Raw genomic sequence first — 25,736 nt, forward strand, 5'->3', positions numbered from 1 at the left:
CTTAGGGAAATCAGGTTAAATGAGACTGGCTCAGCTAGTGTTCAAGGTCATCCTTCCAGGGGCTCTTTGCCCCCATACCCAGACCCCCACATTATACAATGACAACCTTCCTCTCTGGTCAGGTCAGTCTGTGGAAGGCCCATCTCTTACCCTCTTGCTCCTCCACTCCCACAAGTTTCTTTCCACCTGCTCAATCCACTTATCTAAGCTTTAGCACAGAACACCCCTGCGTTCTGCCAAACCAATTAATTGTCTCCTACCAGACCAATCCTGCCTTCCACGTCAGGGTAACTGCTTCCTTCTCTTGAAGGCCCTGTGGCACAAATTCTGTCTGGTGGCATCCTGTGATAATCGTATCTGCCCTAAAAGCCAAACTGTGAGATCCCTGGGGAAAGAGTGCTGGGCCTGGAGTCTGACACTGAATGGTCTTGGGTGGACACTTCAATGGAAAGCCTCAGCCTCCTTCTCTGGCAAATGGGGACAATTCATCACAAGGTTACTGAGAAGAATGAGCTTGATAAAGCACTAGGCAAATGTAAAGACCCCTTTCTGGCCCTAAAGCACATGCTTAATAAGTAAATGGAGCTGATCTGATCACTGGGACAAAATCAGATCCCAAAGGTAAAGTAGAAATTTAATCTGTTGGTAAAATTTTACATCAGTACACTGTAAAAAAAGGGGAAATTTCTGATCTGTAGTGGAAAACACACCCTTTCAAATCTAATACACTTGCTTATTTTAAGATTCAATTTTAAATAAACCAACTGGTTTTTAGAAACAGAGAGTCAGAATGTTTAATCCTAATATCTAAAAAAAAGAAAACAGCACATAAATTTATTTCTCAAACAACTGAGGAAATCAGAAAACAACATTTTTTCTGCTAAACTCCTTCAACATGTTTTTAACAAGCCGACCCAGAACTGACTTCAAGTAGAATTACAGTGTTTGGGTTCTTACGGTTTCAAACAAGGCTATGACAGTGTAATAAGCGCTTCTACCGAAAACAAAGAAAGACAACATCTTTAGAAATTCTAGTCACTTCGTTAATATTGGGCACAAAAGATAACAAAAATGGAAACTAACAGAAAGACAACAGACTCATTTAAGTTTCTTTAAATTCTGACCAATCTTCCAAACCAAAATCAAATGGAATAAATTCATCCTACATATTAATAACTGTTTCGTGGCTAAAAATTAAATGAGGTCAATTTCAGCCCTCTTCTCACTCATGCTAAGAGTGGACACATGGCCCACAAGCATGCATCTGTCTACACGCATGGTGCAACTACACATGTTCATGCATACATATGAACGGGTACACATAGTAGTGAAGTAAGGAAAATGCGAATTCGAAGTCTTCAAGGAAAACCCAAACTCAACCTTTCAAAACAAGTAACAGGGTGGACACCTCTATAAGGGAAGAATTTCTTCTTGTTGACAGCCTCACAGCTGCAGTTTTCCAAGGGCCTTCGTAGTTTGGAGGAAGGAGCCTCATCTTCAAAAGAACCAGCACTGCAATTTTCAAGCACTTTGACCAAAGCAATCCCATAAACAATACAAAGCAAGTAATCCCATCTGCAAAATTATTTTCACTTCTCATTGCCAAAGAAATGAAGACCATAAGACTCAACAACTACAGGGGATGATACAAAGCTACAGAAATTGTAAAAAACTAGCCATTCAGAACACAAGGAACAGGCAAAGTCTATTTCAAGTGTTATTTTTCAAATATGCACAATACCATTAATGGTCTGTATTAAATTTTGAAAACCGGCATGTTTGAGAATGAACCTTAAAATATTTCAAACAAAAAAGTGCATATTCACACACAAGGACCTTTCTAGGTCCAGGCCCATAGTTTGCTCAGCAGCAAATAAACCCAGGGCCCACTGCCAGGCAGACGACTCTGTCCAGACCCCGCCCCTGTGAGGCTCTTTCAGATGAGCCGGCCGAGCACGTAGACCTGCCTGACGCTGGGCTGAAGTTGGGGAGCAAGACCTGCCGATCCACAGGCTGTCCCTCCTCACTCGGATGCTTACCAACGTGTGAAGGTCTTCCACCCCCAGGGTCCTACTGGTCCATTCCTGGATGCTTAACTGGCCACCAGATGAGCGGACACAGGAGCTCAAGTGCCCGTGCTCTTCCCTCACGCGTGTCACGGTCAGGTTTAATCGGGACCCACGACAGTAGGAAGACACCTCTGTGACCTCCTCTCCTACCACTGTGCCCTCTGCTCTGGCTCCACCAGTCCTAGTCCTTCCTTAGGACCTCTGACTTCCTGTTCCCTCCTCCTGAAGCACTCCCTCCATCTTTCCTCAGGGCTGCCTCACACACAGGCTTCAGTGGAAGTTTCTGCTGCGACATCCTTTCCTCAGAGGAAAGGCTTCCCTGTCTTCTAAATCAGTTATACCATTCCTCCCTGCCCTTGCGTCTACCACATCACCCTCCTTCATTTTCCTGTGGGCACTTATCTGAAACGACCTTGTACATTAGTTTCCTAGAGCTGCCCTAACAAATTACCTCAAACTCAGTGGCCTCAAACAACACATTTATTCTCACAGTTCTAGAGGCTAGCAGTGCGGAATCAGGAGGGCAGCAGGACTGTGCTCTCTCTGCAGGCTCCGAGGAAGAATCCTTCCTTGCCTCTTCCCCAGCTTTTGGTGGCTCCAGACATTCCCTGGCCTGTGGCTGCACCACTCCCGTGTCTGCCTGTGGCTTCACATGGCCTTCTCGCCGGTGTCTCTGTGTCCTCTCCTCTTCTTATACAGACACCAGTTACTGGGTGTCTTTAGGACCTGCTCTAAGTCCAGGATGCTTTCATCTCGAGATCCTTAACTAACGACACCTGTAAAGACCCTATCTCCCAATAAGGCCAATGCTGAGGTTCCGGGCAGACAGGCATTTTGGGAGGACACTTCTCAACTCCCTGCACCTTGTCTGTGTTCCTGTTTGTTGTTTATCTCCAGAGGGTCTCTCTTGTTCATCACTACATATCCACTTCAGACAGTACCTGGCACCGGGCAGGCACAAAATAAACATTTGTGAATGAGTGGAAGAATGGAGACAAAAAGAGAAATGAGACAAAGCGCCTCCTACAATTTAGCAAGACTAAAACATGATGAGTACCAGATTACAACTTGACCCAGTTTGCATGCTTTTAATTCCATTCCCTGGGGTACAGTATACTCAGCACCTGCTATCATGAGGAGGCTGGAAAGAGGCTATTTATAGGAGGCCAGCAAACCTCATCAGCATAAAGTATTTCTTTGCTAAGTGAACACCATTTGCAGTGAGGCATACATTTTGGCAGACGGGGTGCACACCCTCTAGTGGCCGTAAGAACAGTAACCTCAGTGTTTCTACTCCTTGGCACTGGAAGTATTTCTTACTAATGTCAACTCACACCCGAGAAAATTCAGAACTGTTTCATTCACGGTGCTATCAACCTAGGAGTTGACAGAGGTGGTACCTATTTATTTGCTCAACTGCAGAGTAGACTTTTACTAACAAACAACAGGTAACAGCAGGTGCCAGGCATTCTACTAGGTTTTTCTCCAAAAGGCTCAGGTTTTCTATCACCAGGCAATTTTCCTAACACCCAACTTTCCCCTCCAAAAGATTCCCAAGATTGTTCCCCATCCCACTTAAATTTAAAACAATGTGGTTTGCCAAACCTGCTAAGAATAAATTAATGGATGTACGCTAAATCACTGATCGTAAGTGGATAAATTACAGAAAACTCATGAAAAGAATCAAAAACTATTTTGGCTGCAAATACAAGATAAGCATTCTAAATAATACTGTTGGCTTTTGGTAGGTAGGTTACAAGGCACAAATCAGATGATTCTGTCAAGTGTTTTCAAAAACAAAAAAGCATTATTGATGTAGAAGCTACTGATACCTGTCAAATGATACCTAAAAAAATACTAAAATTAGAAGAGTCATAGAACTCCTGACCTTGTAAGTGACATTACCATTACCAAACGCTATTCCCTGCCCACTCAACTCGACATTCACCAAAATAAAAATGCCCCTGGCATATGTTTGTCTATGTTGTCCACAAGTAATAAACGACACTTTCCTGTCTGTATCTTAAACAGGCAGGAAGAACCCTCAAGGAAGAGGGATTCTACAGATGGAGGGAATGAAGAAAGCAGAATTTCTTTTTCTTTTTTAAGATTTTTTTTTTTTTTGAGAGAGAGAGGGAATGACAGAGAGCATGACAGGGAGGAGGGTCGGGTGAGAAGCAGACTCCCGGCTGAGCAGGGAGCCCGATGCAGGACTCGATTCTGGGACTCCAGGATCATGACCTGGGCCGAAGGCAGTCTCGCTTAACTAACTGAGCCACCCAGGAGCCCGAAAGTAGAATTTCTTAATATGGTTTGCAACAGGAGGACTTCAAGCTCTTCTTCTCCCTCTGCAGTATCCACTGGCAAGTTTACCTCAGTTTCTAGTGGCATTCATTATTTATAAGGCAGGTATGATTTCATTTATTTATTTACTTATTTACTTACTTATTTTTAAGGAATCTCTACACCCAACATGGGGCTCAAACTTACAACCCTCGAGATCAAGAGTGCACACTCTCCCAACTGGGCCAACCAGGTGCTCCAAGGCAGGTATGATTTTAGTGCATATCTGAGAAGAAAAATCTAGACGTTACCCTGCCTCGATACTGTGACTATCCTACATAGAACACCCACTCGTGCCCCCCACGTTCTGAATCTGTTTAGAAGGACCTATCATTTCTATCTCACATGGCTATTGAGGAAGATCAGAAGCAAAAGCACGTGAAAACTGGAGGGCACTTTACCAGAGCATAGTTTACACATTCTTTGTTGGCTAATAACAAGTAAAGTATTTTGGAACTTACAGAAACAAGTATTTATAATATTCACCCTGCAATGTCTTTCTGTGATGTTCAATAAATCAAAGGCAAAATTATTTTCCTAAAAACTGCATCCAGGCTCAGTGTCATATTCTACTCAGTGCATCCAGGCTCAGTGACATTGCTAATGTCAGGACTAAAACCTAGAAAACTAGAGTTAATGACGAGCAAACCGATTTGGGCAGGTTTGAGATATCAAGTTAAATACAATGTTTTCCACTGGTTAAAAACTTTTACTGGTTTCGATAATTCAGTATCAAATCAACTGAAAGAGGCTTTTGGAAGGATTCATCTGAGGGACTTACAAAAATTCAAACCAAGATAAAACTAGAGCATTTCTCTTTGTGACAGCAACATAAGCATATACATATATGGTCAGGATACACATAATAAAAGTTTATGTTAAAGGTTATTACTTCCAGAATATCATCACTTCCCAAGTAATAAACACTAATGGCACAATTTTATGACGGTCCAAACTGCTCACAAATATCTCGATTAAAGACAAATGAATTTACAATTAATCAGTATGGTTTTTTTTAATGAGGGGACAATTATCAAATGTACTCCTTCAAGATGTCACAAACACACCTAGAGACATAAGCAAAAAGCATTGCCATTCTAACAAACCTCAGAAGTGCCACAAAAACATTAAAGCATTATTTTAGCCCAATTCTGGTATACTTAAATTTAAATACACTTAATATTGAAATCCCTTTACAAAACACAAAAATTACGAGATAAGGCTCTTGATCAAAAGATGTACCTTTCATAGTAAGATTTCTTTAAATTAGCAAGACCCTTAACATATTAGGAAGTATATTTTGTGGGGAGGGGCAGTAACAATGAGTATAAGACTGAACATCACGGACAGCTCTACTGATGACAATACAACTCATCCTGTCTCTAGTCCCCCCAGATAACGCTCCAGGATTTTCCAGTCAAGGCACTGCTTGATTTCCATATTCTCTCTGCCACTGTGATATGAGATAAGCTTGCAACAATTAGATTGTGGCATTCTGCGTGCTACCTGAAAAAAAAAGATCTGTTTGTTCTAATACCTGTGAAGCATCCTAAGGCCTTATTTGGGAAAAACAGTAATTTACAAGAGACATTCTCAACTGAGGTGATTTTGTCCCCCTAGGGAATATCTGGCAATGCCTGGCTATTTTTGGTTGTCACAGCTAAGGGCGGAAGGAAGTGCTACAGGTGTCCAGTAGGTGGAGGCCAAGACTGCTGCTAAACATTCTGCAAAGTGTGGGACAGCCCCCACCCTCACAGAACTACCTGACTCCAAGTGTCAATAATGCCGAGGTTGGGAAACCTTAATTCAGAGGAATGTCCAGAAGCATATTGTGCTCTATAGCGGGGCCTCCAAAAATGTCTTTACCTTTCCTCTTTATTCGACTCTCGAAGCCATGGCGGTGGTTTCATTTCTGGATCTAACATTTTGCCGTTACGTCATCTTACAAAGAGTGTGCACGAAACCGAGACCATCTAGGCAGTGTTGGCAGGTTTCACAAGATAGATGGTTTCACAAGTGCCATGCTGGGCTGGCCTCCTGAGTTCTTTCACCATTAATCAAATATTGTCTCTTGCCAACCAGGCAATTTCATCTCAGTGAGAAGCAGCCCAGTGAAAGATGATACTAACATGATAAAAGCTATCTACCACTTTGGGAGGAAGCATTCTAAAGGCTGACAGGCCATACGGGGTCCCATCTTGGCAGCACCTTCTTGGTCCTGTTTTAAAGGCAGTCTGAACACTGCTGTACATCATTCTAACTCAGCAGGCCGCCGAAATGAGTAATGTCACCAGCACATCAGTGAGTCTGATGTGAACTCAGCGTCAAACTTTGAGCATCATCTCTGAAAGCACTGCTAACAAGTAGATTCAGAGAATGCAGAGGCTAAAGGTAAGGAACCAGCTTTGCTGCTCAGTCATAAAGGGGAACTCGCCTCTCTCCTGCAGGTCCAACCACAGAGACACTATAGAGGCCATAAACAAAACAAGATCAGAAAGAGCTCTGATACAGATGTTCAAAGGCATGTCTCAAAAAAACTTCCCCAACCAATAACTGATGAACCTTCTTCTGCCTCCCTCTTTCAGCCTCTAAACTTCATCAAAGTCAAAACAGTCAGAAGGGATTATGTGAGCCAATTCCCTACCTTCAGAGACTAGAAATCTGTATAAAACTCAGAAGTCAGAGACTTGCTAATGTCAGGACTAAAACCTAGACCTCTAGAGTCCTAGCTGAGTCCTACTCCTTATCACATGACCCCTGCTAAGAACTAGCTCTGAACTCTGGATACAGATCTCCAAAGGAGCTGAAAATAATAATGAAGTTGCCTCTCAGTACTCTTATTATAAGGCTAAGTGATCTCAATGTTTTCCATACTTTTCTTTGAAAGGGTAAACACATAATATATACTATTTATTCATGTGCCATTGCTCGTCTGCCATTTTCCCTTTATTTTTTAGGAGAAACTCAGTGAAAATGTAAAGAAAAAAACAGGATTTCAAGCAAAACTAGGCACAGTGTCCTACAGAAGTCCCTACAAAGCCTACCTGAAGGAAGACCTCTTCACCCCTGCAGGTCATTTTTTATCATCTTAATTATAAAACAAACAAAAGATTTCTTATATAAGTAGGAAGTTCCAGCAAACATTACACACATGTCGAGTTCTCTCAATAGTGCTAAATATCCAGGATTTTCCCATGACGCCATTTCTATGGATAAGTTTTCATTTATTGGGACTACATCCTGCAGGCACTTTCATGTCTTATTTAATCCCTGTTTATAGATGAAGGCATGGAGGCTTAAAGAGGTTAAGAAGCCCATAGGCCACACAGCTAACAAGTGACGGAGCTCGGTGTCTAAGTCCTGATTCTTCACCATTCTGCCGTACCGCCTCCGTGACCGTCATCTACTGCAAATCTACATGAAAACCCACCTATCACACAACTATTGCAACTAAGAGTTAAATGCCCGTTCCAGTCCCCTGATGCCTGGCAGGTGAGTGACCTGCCCCATGTCACAGAACCAGTTAGTGCTGCCAGTGGGACCAGGCCCAGGCACCCAGGGTGGCTCCCAGCTGCCAGCCTGCCTTGGCAGAATGAGAGACAAGCCTGTGAGGGGCATGGAGAGCCATCCCGTGCCTGCCCTCGCAGAACGAGAGACAAGCCTGTGAGGGGCATGGAAAGCCATCCCATAGCCACGTAAGAGTAAGGACACATTCACTCTAATGCACAGCTGAGAACTTACAAGCAGAATAACTAGATATTAACACTGCTGCTTAAAGAATCTACTCAGAGTTAACACATAAACAGTGTCCCTAACATGACCGAAAAGCTGTAACGACAGAAATTCATGTCCAATCTACATAAAATCTCCCCAGTGCAAAAGGTAAAATCCAACCCAGTCACAATTACTAAATCCTCAGTGAGGTCTGGATTCGTAGGGTTTATGTCTCAGGTACCTATGGTCCTGTATCTAGGTATCACTTTTACTTGCTGTACCCAAGTATGATTTACACTTGCTGCAATGACTTCTTCTGTGGAACTGTTCTTATAATTTATTGAGATTATTTTAAGCTTTATACTGGCCTCTCAATAATAAGAGGTCCTGAACACACACTGAAGATCCTATAAAAAACAATTTATCAGGGGATGAAGCTGGCAATGGGAAAGCAGCAGAGAAGCCATGTTAGGAAACTTTCTGTTAATAAGACCTTGAAAGAGTTATGCACTTTATAAAATAGAAGGGCACACATTCCCAGTTTTTTTTAAAGCTAAACTACAGCTGACAAGTAAAACCAAGTATTCCATAGTAACATGCCATACAGTATCAAATAAAATTTTTAGAAATTTGCAGGTGCATATAAACCTGTAAGTTAATTCTTATCTGCTCTAAGCTCATCATAAGACAAATTGAAAGTCTGCTGGAAATTCCCAAACAAAAAATTCACAAGGTTTACAAGTGTTCCATTCTCTCAAAACTCACTCGGCCAAACCATCCCTACGATCGAGTATCTCAAAAATCATTTAATTGGGGCTTATCTATAATGTGATCTTTTCATTGCTGCAAATCAAGAGGTATAAAAAACCCTTCTAATATAAACAATCCAACACAACCCAGTGAAACCTTGGGGATGGGAGGAGATATGAAAGACAGGTACCTCGTAGTTTGAGAGAAAATCTAGTAATTCTGATTGAGATGGGATGTAGAGAAGTGGTTTCATCACCCGGCGGATAAACTTCTCAATGTAAACAGCACTCATGGGGCCTTTGTATTCGATTGGTCCAAAACTAGTACCAAAAAAATAAAAATAAAAAAATAAAAATAATACACCATGCATTAAACCTGTAACGTATAACTGAAATCATCAACACCACAAGACGATCCTGACTGCTTCGTAGGTAAGTAGCCTGTGTCCCGGGAGGTGAATGGAGGACCAACTGAGAGTAAGCATTTCATGTGCCGGGTGGCACAAGCAGCCACTTCTTTTCTATGAGCTTAATTCAACTGCAAACTGAATTTCAAACAAAAAACATTCATTCTAGCCTCTGGGGGAAAAAGAAAAATCCCCATAATGATATTTCTTTAAAAAACAAAACCAAACAGAAAGGCAATCCTGGAAACTGACCAAATGCTAAAGGATTGCAGGATCAATTCATTCAATTAATTCAACGTGGGGGGGGGGTGCTTTCTTTTACACATCACCCTGAAATAAAAAACAAGCTGAGCAACTAGCCCTTGGCCTACTAAAACGTACTTACTAAATATTCCCATAGGCACTTACACAAAGGATCACTAAATAACCTGAAACCTACTGAACGCTTTACTATAACAAAAAAGGATAATGGGAAGGGACAAAGTTAGGGATCTCCAAAAATGATCTTATTTTCCCTTCCAGGTGTGCTTAGGGATGCACAGGAATTTGATTTAGCATTGCTAAGAAATAAGACCAACTTTCAGTTACCCTCCTAAGCTAATCAGAATCCTCACATGGCTTTCTTCAATCTTGCACAATGCAGACGCTGCTCAAACATAACTGAATGGTATGTGGCGGGATGGGGGAGTAAGGTGAAATACAGTAACTCCATAACCATTCTTCTGTCTAAATAGAAATTGACATTAAGCTTGCTGTTAATAGCAAAATAAACAGAGTATAGTAAAGATTTACATAAATGCTGTGATCCCAATACCATATGCTTACATAAATGACAAACACACATATAATGGGATGAGATAAACACAATTCTTCAGGGTGCACTGAAAATATGATGCCAAACAAAAGAATGTTAGCATGAAAAAAGTAAAAATAGCGCTCTACATGTACAGCTGGGAGACAGAGTTAACAACTCTATCAATTCAAGACCTACATTAGTTTAAAAAGTACCACCACCACCAACCCCATCAGCCACTAACAATTTTTAATTTAAAGGAAGAAATCAAAAAATCATCTGATAACACATTTTGTTCAGCAAAACGGAGCCAACAAATCTGGAAACATCATCTACTCAGGCAAACAGCCTCCTGGAGGGTCGTTAGAAGGATCCCAGTGACTTGTAAAAGCTGAGAAGATCTCAGAATGCAGGTGCAGAACACATTTTACCAACATGCCACAGTCACGACCACGGGACGAGCTGATCCAGGGCTGCTGAGCCGTGAACAGAGTGTTAGAAGAAACTACTCCCTGCCTTAGAGCCTTTTATAAACTTTCTTAGTGAGTGGTATCAATACAAGCAAAAAAAATGGAATCTACTTAAAAGCAAAACAGAAAGTCTATTAATCTCAGCAGCCACTAGTAGGTAAGCCATTACGAACACAGGAACAACAGAAACACACGGACAGCGATGGTCTGTCTGCCCAGGGATGAGGCTGAGGGGCCACATTTGCAAGCACTATTAACCAAGAGAACCTCAGCACCACCGAAAGGTCACAGGAGAGCTTAGCTGAAGACACACATTCATTCATGTGTGTTATGTATAGAACAGAGAACTTGCAGATTCTTAAACGGGATATGAAAAGGCTACCTTTCAGGTATCTCTGTGCCTTAGCACTTGCTTGTTTTTGGTACACTGGGAATGGGAGATATTCAAGTGAGTATTAAGAGGTCTGAACGAACTGAAACAAGTAAAACCTAACAGGCAAAGATGAGGGGCAAGCACTTCAAGGAGAGTATCAACCTCAAATTCCTCATAAAATGAGAAGGATGGACTAGATGTTTCTAAGGTTCCTTGCCTGTCCTTTCAATCTTTCCATAAATCTAAGAAAACAAACAGTATAAGACAATATACTGCACAGCCATATAACCCAAAAAGATATTTTGTACTTGATTCAAGGCAAGTCTCCTGATTTTAGTATCACATCAAATTAGGCCCACCTCTGGACAGTTGACTTGGGTTACCTAGTGGCAAGGCCTATACTCCTCACTAGGCACCTGTGACCTATTTCCTATCTCCAAATATTGTCTACTTCCAAAAAGAGAACTGCAGGGACCTTCGCAGGGCAAGCTTATTTATCCCATTACAGAGCAGACAGCTTTAGCATCTTCAAATGCAACAGTTTATTCTCTGAGAAGTACTCTTGTATCTAGAAGAGACTTTGAAGGTGGAGATGCGGTAAGAAAGTGCATTTTTGCTCAAATATTACTTAACAGCTCTTGAGAAACAATACTACATGCCACACAACATTTTATGTTAGAAACATGAGGTGTGATGGAACGTGACAGATAATCCACAAATGATAGTTTGATGTTTCTTATAAATCCTCACTGATTAAAGCCTAGGAAGTTCAGAGGGAGGGAAAAAATAAAGCATAAAAAGTAAAGTTCCTACTAATCAAACATTCTTTACCCATTTTACCTTCATTAACAAACTTCAAGCCAATTACACTGAACAAAGTCTAAAGTCTCATCTGTCTCCAAAATTCTTCAAGACCGATTTTAGACATTACTTAACACTCACAGCAACGTCTGGGCAGTATTCCAAAATCAAACACCAATATTTCTGCAGCATAATAAATAAACTGGCTCCTTAAGTGGGATAAAGACCAAAGGCAGCCTCTTGTTACTTCAGGCTAGATGAATGCATACGGAACAAAATTTACGAAAACTTTTCAGGTCTTCAAAGCTCTTTGGGTTTCAGGATTATGGGCATAGGACCGGGGACTCATAGTAACTTTCTTCCCAGCTGAAAAGGTGCTAAGATTCCCTCCTGCTTATGTATGTTGCCAGGTGACAGGATAAGGACCTTTGTGTATTTTCAGACAATAAAGTACTTCAGGATGTCTGAAATGTACAGCCGCACAATAGGGCCGCTAGCACTACCAAAACCAATGCCATACACTACGTAATGGTATGAAAAAAATGTTCACACAAGCAAGAAAAAGCAGTTTAGGAAATACTATTACTACACAATCCCATTTTTTTATTTTGGAAAAAAAAAAAAGAGGGTGGATGTGTATAGTCAGAGGACGATATAAATCAAAACACATAACGATTATGTATGGCTGATTAAATATCCGGATCCTCTTATTTTTGCTTATCTGTGTTTTTTGCTTATCTGTACTTTCTCAATTTCCTACAGTGAATATCTAATACTTTTAAACAGAAAAAAAATTCACTTCGGAACGTAACTGGAATTAGAAAACTAATTCTTACCTCCGATGATACAGATATATCACAGGGAAATAAAAGAAATGCTTCTGTTTTCTGCATTTCCCCTGGTTCCACCAACAGTTAATTGCCACAAACAACACCTGCAGAGCCAAAAAAGGTTTCAAATGACTATGAATAACAACTGAAAAATTACCAAGATTTTAAAGATAAAAATCATAGAAATGGAACTATTCCTCTCCAAAACAGAAAGTGAGAAAAAAATTATCTCTGGTATTCAAAGAAGGTCATCATCTACCACCACAAAAAAAAAAAGACAGACTTTCATCTATGGTGTCTAGCTAGGACTCTAGTATTTGACCAGTATTTTACAGTCTAGTCCAAGAGGAAAATGATTTGCTTTGAATTCTAAAGTCAATGAGCACCAGTGAGCTTTTTCTACTTTGACAGTCAAACTGAGCATGGGAGAAGGAAAAAAAATGTTAGCTGCAAATAAAACGTCACAAATATCAAAAGCCATTTTTAACAACTACATTAAAAACCAGTAAGAATAAGATAATTAAAGCTATGCTCTAAAATGTAGTATTAAGCAGCAAAAATACAAATTAAACACATATTTATAGGTAGATGCTAAGATATTTCAGGAGAAGTGTCACTGTGTCTCCAATCTACTTGGAAAAGTACCCCAAAGAAGATGGGTTCATAGATTAGAGCAGGGTTTCTCAACTTCAGCACCACTGCTATTTTGGCCTTCCACTGGTAGGAGGCTTTCTGTATGTGTGTCTTTGTTGAGGGGCAGTCCTACACACTGGTTGTAGGGTTTAGCAGTATTCTTGGCCTGTACCCACTACATGCCAGCAGCTTCCCCCCCTCAATAGTGATGCCCAAAAATAGCTCCAAATGCTGCCGAAAGTCCCCTGGGGGAGAAAATTTCCTCTAGGTGAGAACCACTGACTGGAGGAATAGTAAGAGAAATAAATACATGATCAAATAAGCAAAATAAAATGTCATTAACAACATTTAACTGGCAATCATATATACAATTCCTTTACCTTTGCTATGTGAAGAAATTTTCATAGTAATATTGAAAAAATATGAAGATTACAAATGAAAAGTCACTTTTAGAGGCCTTCCTTACATGTCATAAATAGCAATATTGCTCAAAACTTCGTGGAAGCTCTTTAGAGCTCCTTTTAGAGTCCATTTATGAGAAAGGAAAACAACGATATCTTTACTTAAAGGCGACATCTCATTTTTTTATTCAAAAATAGGGCACAATCTACCACGTTTGCTAATTTTACTTAAAGCAATGTGGCTCAAACGATTTTGCCTGTTTCCAAAAATAAACCCCCTCCTTTTCCCTAGTGAGAACACAGAATAATAAGCTCTCCATTTGGAAGGAGCTGGAAAAAACATTTGAAAAAAGCAGTGCCCGTTAGCTGTGGATGGCACTATAACCTTCACCACTTGTCATGTGATCCTTAGCCAACCGCTCCACCATCCAAGTCTGAGGTCCTGCTTCCAAGCGACGCCAGGGCCAGTGTGCAGAGCTGTCATGAGAAACTGCACAGGGCCCAGTACACCAGAACGCCACTCCGAAACTTACTCAGAAGGACACCGCTGCTTCAGCTCACAATACGGTAACAAGGAACTGACACCTGCCCTAAACACAGATTTCCTCCTTGTTCCCCACATGTTCTCTTAATTCAGAAAACTTGGGCAATGCCTGGGGAATGAAGTGGCGACTTCTTTTATGCTAACCTATCGCTTGCCTCCCAGCGCTCCATTAGAGTTCCTGCTTCCTCCCTGGAAGTGTCTGCCAGTTTGGTTATTATTACCTTTTTTTTTTTTTTAAGTTAGCTCTACTGCCCAATGTGAGGCTTGAACTCACGAACCTAAGATCAAGAGTCACATGCTTTACCAACTGAGCCAGCCTGGCGCCCCTATTATTAGTCATTTTTAAAGGGGGGGGGGTAAAAGGGAGTACTGGGAACTGATCGATCCCATGGGTCCAAAGTCAGAACACAAAATCACAACCCCCTCAGAACCAGTGTCCCAGGCAATGAAGAGTTCTAATGAAGAGCTAGATTTAAACAGTACTTTGCACCACATTCAGGGATCTATAATGGTTCAAAAGGCTTTGCTAGGTTGGGCAGAAAGCCTCACCAGCATTTATAACATTGTTTCTAAGAAAAACCAACCCAGAGTTCCAAAGAAACTTCTGGAACTCAGCTGCCTGCATAAATTACCTCAGATGAGTGGTTCTCAGCAGCAGCCTTTTAGAAATCTGTGCGATCTCTTCTGCTTGTTGCAGTGACTGGGAAGCTACAGGGCATGGGGTGGGCAGGCACTGTGGGAGACAGCCCACGATGCTCGAAACTGCGTTGCACAGGGAAGAGCACCCCAGGGCAGTTTGAAATGTCCTGCCCAACAATGAGGCTGGAGAAAACCTGTCTGTTAGTAATCAAGCCCAGGACCTAATTCCATTTCATCTGTGAATCCAAAGTATGGTTTTTGTATTCACCGAATTTCTTGGGAAGGCAACTCCTATGTAAACCCAAGGCAGAAATTACTTTGTTTGGTTCCAGCCTTTACCAAGAGCTGTTTACCGCTTAGGAAACTCGAATCAGTGAGAGCAGTGTCCCCACGGTACCTGAGTCTCTAACACAACACACCTTTACCAGTCTGACCCCAAAAGTTCTCCATAAAGGGACCAGGACCTATTTTGCCCCAGCATTTACATCCTGAAACACACATGACCTGATTGTGTTACCTTTGTTTCCCCCACCTTTATAATTAGTAGATTGGCTCTTTTGCAATTTAATGTGTAGGGAAGTTTTATCATCTATGAATTCCTTTTCAGGATAGCAAAAGACACCTCATAAAATATTTGTTTTATAAAAGGCAACTGGGATCCACTGGGTTGAAAACCACTGCCATATAGATAACTCATTTGTGCAGCCCTTTGGTCTAGCACAAAGGTTAACCTTCATTAAGTATTTGTTGCATATAGTTCTGGTCCAAGTATTTTTATTTTTTTATTTTTACTTTTATTTATTTATTTATTTTTTTGGTCCAAGTATTTTTAAAATGTCAGTATGTTACATTGTAGTCATGACATATAAATCTGTCTTACAGCAGGGCACCTGGTTAGCTTAGTCTGACTCTTGGTTTCGGCTCAGGCCATGATCTCAGGCTGGTGAGATCCAGCCCTGCATCGGCGTCCATGCTGGGCATGGAACCTGCTTAAGATTCTCTCTCTGCCCCTCCCTACTTACCCCAACCCCATGCACATGCACACGCACGCATGCACTCTCTCTCTCAAATAAATAATGTGAATATTTAAAAAAAAGAAAGAAAGGAAAAGAAAATAACTCATGGACAAGTATCCAATGGATATTCAACTAGGCTTTTCAGCATTGAAACCAAACAGCATGGCACCCTGAGATGAACACTGACCTGCATCACAAGGAAACACAGCTCAGTGTTTCCCTCTCCTGCTCCCTCTCCTGCCTCTAACCAACTATGACCCTTACCATCAGAAATCCTTTTTCTTTATAGAAGGCATTACAATTTTTTAAAGTAAGGCTCCTGGCCTTCACCCTGGCTCAGTCAGCCAACTGGGTAAGGGATCTCTGGGAACAACCAGCCCTGCACATAGGGCTGAGTCATCCATTTGCAGGCTGAGTGTTGGCATTACCTGGTCTGAAAGCTGACCCGCTGCTTGCTCAATCTCTGACCTGGCGGCAATGGACTGGCCACACCACGGAGCGTAGAAGAACAACAGCACCACCTCTGAGTCCCGGCGAACATGCTCTGCGTAGTCCAGCTGCCCCTGGAAGAGGTCAAGCACTGGAGACCTCGAGGAGAAAAAGCTGACAGGTGGCTTTGCTGGTATTATCACATCTTTTGCTCGACTACAAAAGAGCAAACACAAACATGATTGCTAAGTTTATCTTCTTCTAAAAACAGCTTTCTGTGGAGGGAGATCGAAGCTTAAGAGAAAAATCCCTTGAGTAAGAACATGGAGTTCCTAAAACATCACCCTGGAGTAAAAAATATGCTGTGCTAAGGCAATATTTAGCTGAGAGAATGCAAGACATGACCAATATGCTGAAAACGACTCTCTAATACTGTCTCCCCAGGTGTGGGGTGGGAAGGCAGCAGAGAGCAAAGGAGAAGGAGGACTTAGAATAATCCCTATTCTTGCCTCCCACACCCAACACACTCCTCCCTCACCTCTCTGCAGCCTGGCTCGCCAAAGGAGCTGATCTCCAGGGCTTCAGAACAGCCAGCGAGCTTGCTCAGAACTAAGGAGAGGGAGCTCTCGTGGCTACCACTAATAAGATTTCTATGGGAAATTCTTACCATGGACTCAACTCTGAGAAATCATTATGTTTATGAGCTGGAGTTGACCTGTACTTATCCAGGGCATTCAGGCAAAAGTAACAAATAATAATGTAGTTTCTCCAGATACATATATTGGGAAGCCACTAAAATGGAGTGGGGAGGCCAGAAGGGGGAGGCAGCACCTCTCCCTGTCAATTACAGGAAAAAATGATCAATTAGACTCCAACAGGAAACTCCTCAACAGGAAAAGAATTACAAGCCCCAACAGGAAAAGATGTAACAACTCCTACAAAAAGACTGACTACTCCAGCAATCAGCCATTGAAAAACTGTTATCCCCCCAAACTCTTGCTTCTCTCCAATGGACTTTCACTCACAACAACCCCTCCCATCTTCCCCTTTCTCCATAAAATAATGTTGTTCTCCTTTGTCTGTGGGACTTGCCTATGATTTGTCATAGCTTGCATGTCCTGGATTGCAGTTCTCTGCTATTTCTGAATAAATCCATTTTTCTGGTAAAATAACTGTTTAATTTTTAAGGTTAACAATATCATGATCCAAAGGTTAATAAAGATGAATAACAAAGTATCAGCCCATTTTAACTGGAAAACAGTCTTCCTGAGTACCTGAAGTTCCCAAAAGGGAGAGATCAAGAGAAGACAGAAAAGAATGAACAAGTGGTCTGAAGTCACAGAGCTGCCACTATTTTTCCCATCAAGACAAAATATCTTGGCTGAGGCTGCATCCCACCAGGTGAAAGGAGCTTAATGAACACCTTGAGCTGTTCACACATCTGCACTAACATGACATAAAACCAATACAGTGGTTTAGCCCAGAAACCAACAGAATTAAAAAAGAGACCCTAGAAAATATTCAATTAACCCAAAAGGCAGAAAACGACCAAGGAAGGAACAAAAACCAGAAGGTACAAATGGAAAACAAATAGCCAGAAGGTAGGATTATACCCAACAATATCAAATATTAAATATGTAATTAAATATTACATTAAATATAAAAGACTAAACCACCCAATTAAGAGGAAGAGAATGCCAGAGTAGATAATGAAGCAAGACCTACCAAATGCTGTCTAAAAGAGACCCATTTTAAACATAAAGACATAGGATGAAAGCATAGGATGGGAAAAGATAAATTATCTAAATAGTAAGCATAAAGAAGCTGGAGTAACTCATTAAGTGAAAGACTAAACTGGGGTATATTCTTACAATTAAATGTTACTCAACAATAAAAGAACTGATACATACCATAACTGGATGACTCTCAAAATAATTACACTGAAGAAGTCAGACACTAAAGAATACATATAACATGAATGCATTATATAAAATTCCAAAACTAATCTATAACAAAATAATCACACCAGTGACTATCTAGAGTGGGGAGTGGGACAGGAACACTGACTGCAGAGTACGGGTACTGAGGAAACTTTCTGGGGAGAAGGAAACATTCTCTATCTTGACTGAAAGGATGGAGGTGGTTAAATTTATCAAAAGTAATTAATCTGGGGGCGCCTGGGTGGCTCAGTCGTTAAGCATCTGCCTTTGGCTCAGGTCATGGTCCCAGGGTCCTGGGATTGAGCCCCTCGTCGGGCTCCCTGCTCTGCGGGAGGCCTGCTTCTCCCTCTCCCACTCCCCCTGCTTGGGTTCCCTCTCTCGCTATGTCTCTCTCTGTCAAATAAATAAAATCTTAAAAAAAAAAAGTAATCTGTACATGTAAAATGTGTAATTTTACTGAAAATAAAATATACCACCATGAAGCTGATGAGAAAAACATCTTGGCTGGTGTGTCTCCTCCTCTGACAACTCTACCCAAAGTAGGAGACCTCATTTTTTTCTCTCAGCTCCCTGTTGGTTGCCTTTTATACCCCTCACCACAATCAGTAACTTACTTCTTTTACTGATTACCTATTTACTCTACCACATCACTAACTCCCTGAAGGCAAGAACCCTATTTTTTTCACTGTTAGAGCCTCACTGTTTATGGTGCCTGGTCCTCTGAAGTTCGATAATTTGTGAAACGAACAAACCGACCCCCCTACTCATCTGAACATATGCAAAGGCAAATTAAATATAAACCCACAGAGATAGGGGCACCTGGGTGGCTCAGTTGATTAAGCGACTGCCTTCGGCTCAGGTCATGATCCTGGAGTCCCGGGATCGAGTCCCGCATCGGGCTCCCTGCTCGGCGGGGAGTCTGCTTCTCCCTCTGACCCTCCCCCCTCTCATGTGCTCTCTCTCATTCTCTCTCTCTCAAATAAATAAAATCTTTAAAAAAAAAAAAAAAAACAACTCACAGAGATAGACATAATTAAGAACACTCAGAATAAAAGTGTCAGAGGCTCATTTGCTTTACTAGGCATGATCCTAAGGGCCACATCACTATGTTCTATGTTCACATATGTGTTCAAACTAACTTGATAATCTGGCTTCTCAGAATACAGCAAGGTAGCAGGAAGGAAGAACAAGAAGGAAAGTGTGCCGGCTCTGAGATGCCCAGCAGACAGACAGATATTTAGAACCAAAAAGGAAAACCTAAACACCCAAGACCCTACCTCCTCTAAGAGCCTTGGGTCATTTAGCATAAAGGAAAGAATCCCATGCCCTCCTCTGCATCTAGAAGGTGTTAGCTTCCTGAATTAAGACAGGTTTAAATCTATTACTTCCCTATTTGTAACCAAAAATTATTAATATCATGAAGAAGCGGTATTAAAAGAACAAATCTCCTATTTATTCACTCAAACTACCATTTTAACCCCTCAATCAGGGAGCTTTGTCTATATAAAAGTTCTCCAGAACCTGAAAAACTCAGTCACTTACACAATAATTTTAAAAAAATGTTCACTGAGCAAATGTTAGTATGCTTCAGAAACCACACTGCAGGCATGCAGGCTACAGCCGAAAGCACGAAAATGTTCTCAAGGGAGACGACACACAACCGAACACATACCCAACAAACAAAAACCCACAAAAGGATCACTGCTAGGTGGAGAATTTAACAGGGTGATGGGACAGGGGATCTTTTAAGCCGAGACCTGAATGACAGGCAGCCATGCAAAGAGATGAAGAAGGCCCTGCGTGACACGTTATCAAAAGCTCCAAAATTTCCCTCTTTCGAGATGAGTCTTCTACTAGTCAAACTGCATGCTGAGTGTTAAATAACACAATCTGAGGGAAAATGTAGGTCTGTGACAGCCAAACAAAGGATAATAATCCACTCAGTATTACTGCTCTGCGTGTTCAGAGCGGTTCCTAAAGTACACCAGCTAGATAAAATACGTGGCCCATGGAAAAGCAAACATTAACCAGGGAAGACAAACATCTGCCTCTGCTCCACCAGAAACATTCACAAGTTTCCATTTAACTCTTAAAACTTGCTACAAGTTTTTGAGAAACTCTACCTAGATCAAAGATTTCCTGCAGATTTGAAGGCTCAGTCTCAGGTTCGAAAAACTCAAGAGCTGGTTGCAAGCAAAAATGGCGGGTTGCAACTCCCAATTTTTCTATGAAACGTGCACGTTACACCTCCTTCTGAAGAGGATCTGAAGCAGCTTTGAAATCACAAAATGCAATAAAGGAAAATGAATATATGCACACACATACATATATAGATACAGACACACAACTTTTTCCCTCCAAAATCAGGGTGAAAGGAAAGGGAGTAGGATGCAGTCAAGGAGACTCAATGAATAGAAAGGCAGGTAAAATAAAGATTAAAGGCCCAAAAATGCACAATTATTGTGTTTCCACCCCAAATCAACCTTTTTTATATTATCTGGTTTGAACTCAGCTAAGCAACCAACACTGAGGAGGGCTGTCCCTTATTTTAGGCCTGGTGCTATTAATAAAAATAAAATTTTGAAAAAAATCCTACTTTCTCGTAAGCTTCTGTCCTCATTAATGCAACAATCTTAAAAGTAAAATAGAAAAAGGGGGTCAGAAATGTTCGAGTCTATAACAGTATCATGACACCATTCAATCAAACAAGACTCTAAAAAATCAAGTTCAGTCTATTAAAAGACTCTCCAGATTTGCCAGTGGCACAGAAAAAAGAGGGACAGGCAAGCGGCCATTCACTGGCTCACTCCTATTCCGAAGCAGGTAGGGATCTTGCTCTGCCTGCCACAATAACTGGATTTACACTCTTCCTTCTTCCCCAAATCTCAAAGGACTTTCTTAGCTTTTTAAAGTCATGTTCTTTCAGAAAAAACACGAAGCATTATTTCTATGGACGAACAGATGTCAGCAAGTTCCCCACCCCTGGAGCTGCGGGGGGCGGGGGGGGGGGGTGTCGGGGACGGACATGGACACACACAACGGACCTCTCTTCCTAAATTGAACCCAAAGATATCTTGCAATTCCACATTGTAAAATACTTCATATATTTTTCTTTGCGCAGCCCATGATAAAGAGCAAAGTTAAGAGCCTAGTACCTAACAATAAAGGATTCAAATTCCAGCTCAGCCACTTAATAGGTGGGTGTGATTTGGGGCAAGTTTTGTAACATGACCAAAGCTCAACTCCTTCATCTATAACCTGGAAGGATAAGAGTATATCCAGACTTTATTGGGGACTGAGCCTTTCTGGGTCCATACTAGGTTCTCAGATGATGTATTAAAGGAATAAATGCACTGATGTAAGTAAGCTGCAGTGCTCAAGCAAGCAGTTTTGTTCCCCAGGGGGCACTTGGCAATGTCTGAAGACATTTTTGGTTGTCATATCTAGGGCTGTGTACTATGGGTATTTAGTAAGTACAAGCCAGGGATACTGCTAAACACTCTACCATGGACAGGACAGCTCCTCTGCCCAAGTGCCAAGGATGAGCAACCCGGCTGGTACTTGGCAAATGATCAATAACAGTTATCATAATTTGTCCCCTTTCACTAAAATTCCCAAACCTCTGACACCTCTCTGACAACAAAGGCCACATACTATGCTTAACACACTCCGTAAAAATGTTCCAAGTTGAAATCTTCCTCTTGGCTAATATGCCAGTCAGTTGCAACAGAGACTTACAAACTGGGAGTCCGAGAAGATACACTGAGCACTTGGGAGACCAAAAGTACTCCTGAAATTTAAAGCACATTTTGTATCTGTGTACCTTCCCCAAAAGAGACACAGTAACTTTAATTTTTTTCTTGTTCACTATGGTCCTGCCTACCCAGGCCTTCTTTTCAGCTCCAGTAAAACAACAGCCCCGTCCAGACTTTGCCCTTGTTGCTCCCTCTACCTGGGACACTCTTCCCCCAAATCTTCCCAGGGCTGGCCCCTTCCTCCTCCCCGGGTGAGCTTCCTAGGTCTCGTGGTCACGAAGGCCTTTCTGCCCCACCCTCCTTCCTTCTGTTCCCTGCAGAGCACTTACAGGAGCCCTTTAAAATTATATTAAGTTGTTTACTGCCTGTCCCACTGGAAAGGAGAGTGGGATTTTTATCTTGAACGCTCACCTGGGTGAGTGTTATCCACCGTAGCACGTGTGGATGAATAATCGTTAGATCGATGAGTGCACGAATTGTCGAAGGGGTCTGGGACTCTAACAGTTGTGAATCATTACACTCGCGGCATAAGGGAAACGCGATGGGGGTTAAATGAGGGTCCTACAGCCTGCGCAGAAGTGACAGGTGCGCCCCCCACCCCAAGAAACCCCAACAGGTGACGAGCAGCTCAGAACGTGGCCCACTAACTTCGGTGCTAAAATGGGATGAAGGAAGGATCCTGAGCAGCCCCCGAAAACCTCGCCTGGCCCGCGGGGCAAGTGGCGGGCACGGCCGAAGGCTGAGCAGGGTCGGGTCCGTGGCTCCAGGCAAAGCCAGGCCTCACTTCCCCCGCGAAGGCCGCTCCAACCCCGGACCCTGCGGGCCCCGAGCCGGCCCTGCGCCGCCGGCCGGGGCCCCGGGGCTGCGGGCCGCCTCACCTGCAGGTAAACTTGAGGGCGACGAGCAGCGCGCAGCCGAGCGCCACGGCCCCGCAGAGCAGCTCGGGCCGCCGGCGCGCCATGAGGGAGGCGCCGCGCAGCCCGCGACGGAGCCGGCCCGCCGAGGACACTCCGGCCGGGGCCGGGCTGAGGGAGCCGGAGCCCGCGGGGCCGCCGCCGCCGCCACCCTCGTCCTCGGCGTCGTCGCTGCTGCTGCTGCTGCTGCCGCCGCCGCCGCGGCCTCCGCATTCCGACATTACATGCTCCCTGTCGCCGGCTTTATACCGCCGCCGCCGCTTCGGGCCCGAGGGCCCGGCCCGGCCCGTCGCTCCCCAATCCCGCAGCCCGCCGCGCCCGCTAACCCGGACCCTCCACGTCAGCCCCGCCGCCGCCGCGGCGCCCGCCCCCGCGCAGGCAGCTCCACCTCCGCCCACGGAGTCTGCGCGGACGCCGGCCCCTCCCGGCGGCCCCGCCCCCCCGGTGATCCCGCCTCTCGTTCACGGAGTCTGCGCGGATGCCGACACCGCCTGACAGCCCCGCCCCCCCGGCGGGCCACGCCCCTCACCCACAGAGCCTGCGCGAACAGCCTCCCGGCAGGCGCCCCTACGGCCGCCAGCTGTCGTCCCACAGGCTCCGCCCTCCGTCCGCGGAGTCTGCGCAGGCGCGGGTCGGGCGTCCGGCCAGTCCACGACGTGATCCTCCCAGCGCGGAATCTGAGAGCTCGGGCATCCGGGAGTCGCCGCTTGGCCTGCTGAGTTCTAAGTGGCGTGATGATGATGGCATTCGTGCCCGCGAGTCCGTACAGGCCCCGGGGAACATAGGTGCCGTTAATTATCCCCGCTTAACCTTGGGAAAATAGGTGCGGGGACGAGAGGTGTCCAGGGTCCCGCAAGTGAGGCGGGCGGGAGAGGTCACTCGGCCTCGGTTTGCACGTCTGTAAAATGGAGGGTAATAGCAGTACCTCTCCCACAGGGTTGTTCTGAGGATAAATGAGGTGATTTACGGAAAGTGCCAGGCCCACAGTGAGATCTCACTAAATCTCAGTTACTGTAGTCTCCCAGCGTGCACGATCTGCATCAGTTAAGCGGCGTGTGCCCGGAAGCCTCATCTCCCACCACCTCGGCCCTTGGGGGAGGGTCTGTGCTGCTTGGACTCACCCCACAGATGGCAAGAAAAACCGAGGCTTGGAAAAGTCATTTGATTGAGGCCACAAAGCTAGTAGGTGGGAAATTCAGACTCAAAGGTAGGCTGCCCGGGTGACCAGTGACCTACAGCTGACTCTCTCAAACATCTCTGACTCTAAATGTTAGGTCCTTTCTAAAGTTTTGTGATTATAAAAGACAAGTCAGTAAGGGATGAAATGCGGCGATTTGAGAGCGACAGAAGAGAATTGCTGCCATGAGGGAGAGGGACAAGTGTACCTGGGGCGAAGTGAAGTCCATACTTACACGGCTGCTGAGGCCGCAGGTGACTATGAATAATCAGAAAACTAGGCAAATAAAATTCTGAGGGAACCAGTGCAGTATGACTGCAGGCAAAAAACAAAACAAAAAGCTTGGGCTGGCGAGAACCAGAAGCTAAGGTGAGACCTCACCTCTGCCCCAGGGCAGCTGGGTGAGCCTGGTGCCTGGCTTCCAGGGATGTAAGGTGTGGCTAGTGTTGGCTACCTTGCTAGGGAGCCATGGCATTCAGTGTGTCCACCACTGAGGCCCAGGATGTTGGTAGCTTATTTACACCTACCATTTTGCTAGTTGTTTTATAGCTCTCCTGTCTTTTTTTTTTTTTTAAGATTTTATTTATTTATTTGAAAGAGAGAGACACAGCGAGAGAGGGAACACAAGCAGGGGGAGTGGGAGAGGGAGCAGCAGATCCCAGGACTCCAGGATCATGACCTGAGCCGAAGGCAGTGGCTTAACCAACTGAGCCACCCAGGCACCCCTCTCCTGTCCTTTTTGTTCCTTCTTTATTCCCTTCGTTTGTATTAAGCGGATATTTGCTAGTATCCCATTAATTAATGATTTTAAACCTTTCTTTGGTATATCCTCAGCAGTTGCTCTGGGGATCACTATATAGATTTTTTCCAGAATTTCTACTTCAGATTATACTACCCTAATTCCAGTAAGAGACAGAAGCTTCTCCAATATAGCTCTGTTTCCTCTTCCCGTTCCTGTGCTTTTACTTTTTCATCTATTACATTACAAACTCGGTAATACAGTGTTTTCATACTGTTTTATATAACCTTGTTTTTATAGACGCCGAAAAAAAATGTATTTCTAGGTTTTTTAATATTAACCTTATTTCTAGTCCCTCTTGATTTGTCTGTGTAGATCTGAGGTCACTGGTGTATTACTAAGGGAAACAAATATGGCCAAAGTCACCAGTCTCCATTCACTGTAGGTTGCCAGGACAGAATCCACCCTACACTTCTATAAGACACACCTGTCATTGGCACAGGCCTTTATAAGGTCCAAAGAACTTTTGCTGCCTGTGGGTTCTCTTTTAAGACCCACAATGCCTTGTGGCAATGCAAGGTGACGTCTCATAGGCCAGGAAACCACCCTGGATTTAAAAAGGCAGTTCATTTCTTCTTCTCTGTCTAGACATTTCCATGCTGCTCTGACACCAGAATGTACTTCTGAAACTGATTAAGTTCATTTCTGAACACACCAGGCCGTCAGGGTCAGGCGACACTGCTCTTCAGGACTCAGTCAGCCATAACTTGTCCACATCGACCCATATCTGAGCTTTCATAGCCACTTTTTACACCATGATCAAGTTGGTGGAGTCTGAGAAGCGGGCAGGGAGAGTATATGTTGAAATAATGCTCATTAACTTTTAAAGCTTCTAAGCATTTACTTAGCAAACAGGATATGCCTGACAAGGTACAGGTTGTCGGGAATTGGAGGAGGGAAGCCAACGCCCTGAGCCTGGGCAGTCTGGGCAATGGTGGCT

At 43.5% G+C, this 25,736-nt stretch overlaps 1 protein-coding gene across 6 annotated transcripts in view; it reads right to left on the bottom strand.

The window, feature by feature from the left end:
• Nucleotides 1-23,154, bottom strand: part of TXNDC11 (thioredoxin domain containing 11) — a 58,914-nt gene extending 35,760 nt beyond the window's left edge. The window contains exons 1-4 of one of the 6 annotated variants that reach the window (XM_045874982.3): nt 22,785-23,151; nt 16,211-16,427; nt 12,556-12,653; nt 9,067-9,196 (exon numbers count right to left, since the gene is read on the bottom strand). In XM_045874982.3, the coding sequence (XP_045730938.1) occupies nt 9,067-9,196; nt 12,556-12,653; nt 16,211-16,427; nt 22,785-23,041 (702 nt within the window). In that variant the 5' untranslated portion in view covers nt 23,042-23,151. Of the gene's footprint in view, nt 1-9,066; nt 9,197-12,555; nt 12,654-16,210; nt 16,428-22,317; nt 22,710-22,784 lie in introns of those variants that run through there. The other 5 variants (XM_045874984.3, XM_054507515.2, XM_045874987.3 and 2 more) reach the window with 5 other exon arrangements.
• Between the last annotated feature and the right edge of the window lie 2,582 nt (nt 23,155-25,736).

This window comes from Mirounga angustirostris, unplaced genomic scaffold, assembly GCF_029215605.1.
Source record: "Mirounga angustirostris isolate CCGP_5_RB_7025 unplaced genomic scaffold, mMirAng1.0.hap1 SCAF_5, whole genome shotgun sequence".
NCBI classification, from domain to species: domain Eukaryota; kingdom Metazoa; phylum Chordata; class Mammalia; order Carnivora; family Phocidae; genus Mirounga; species Mirounga angustirostris.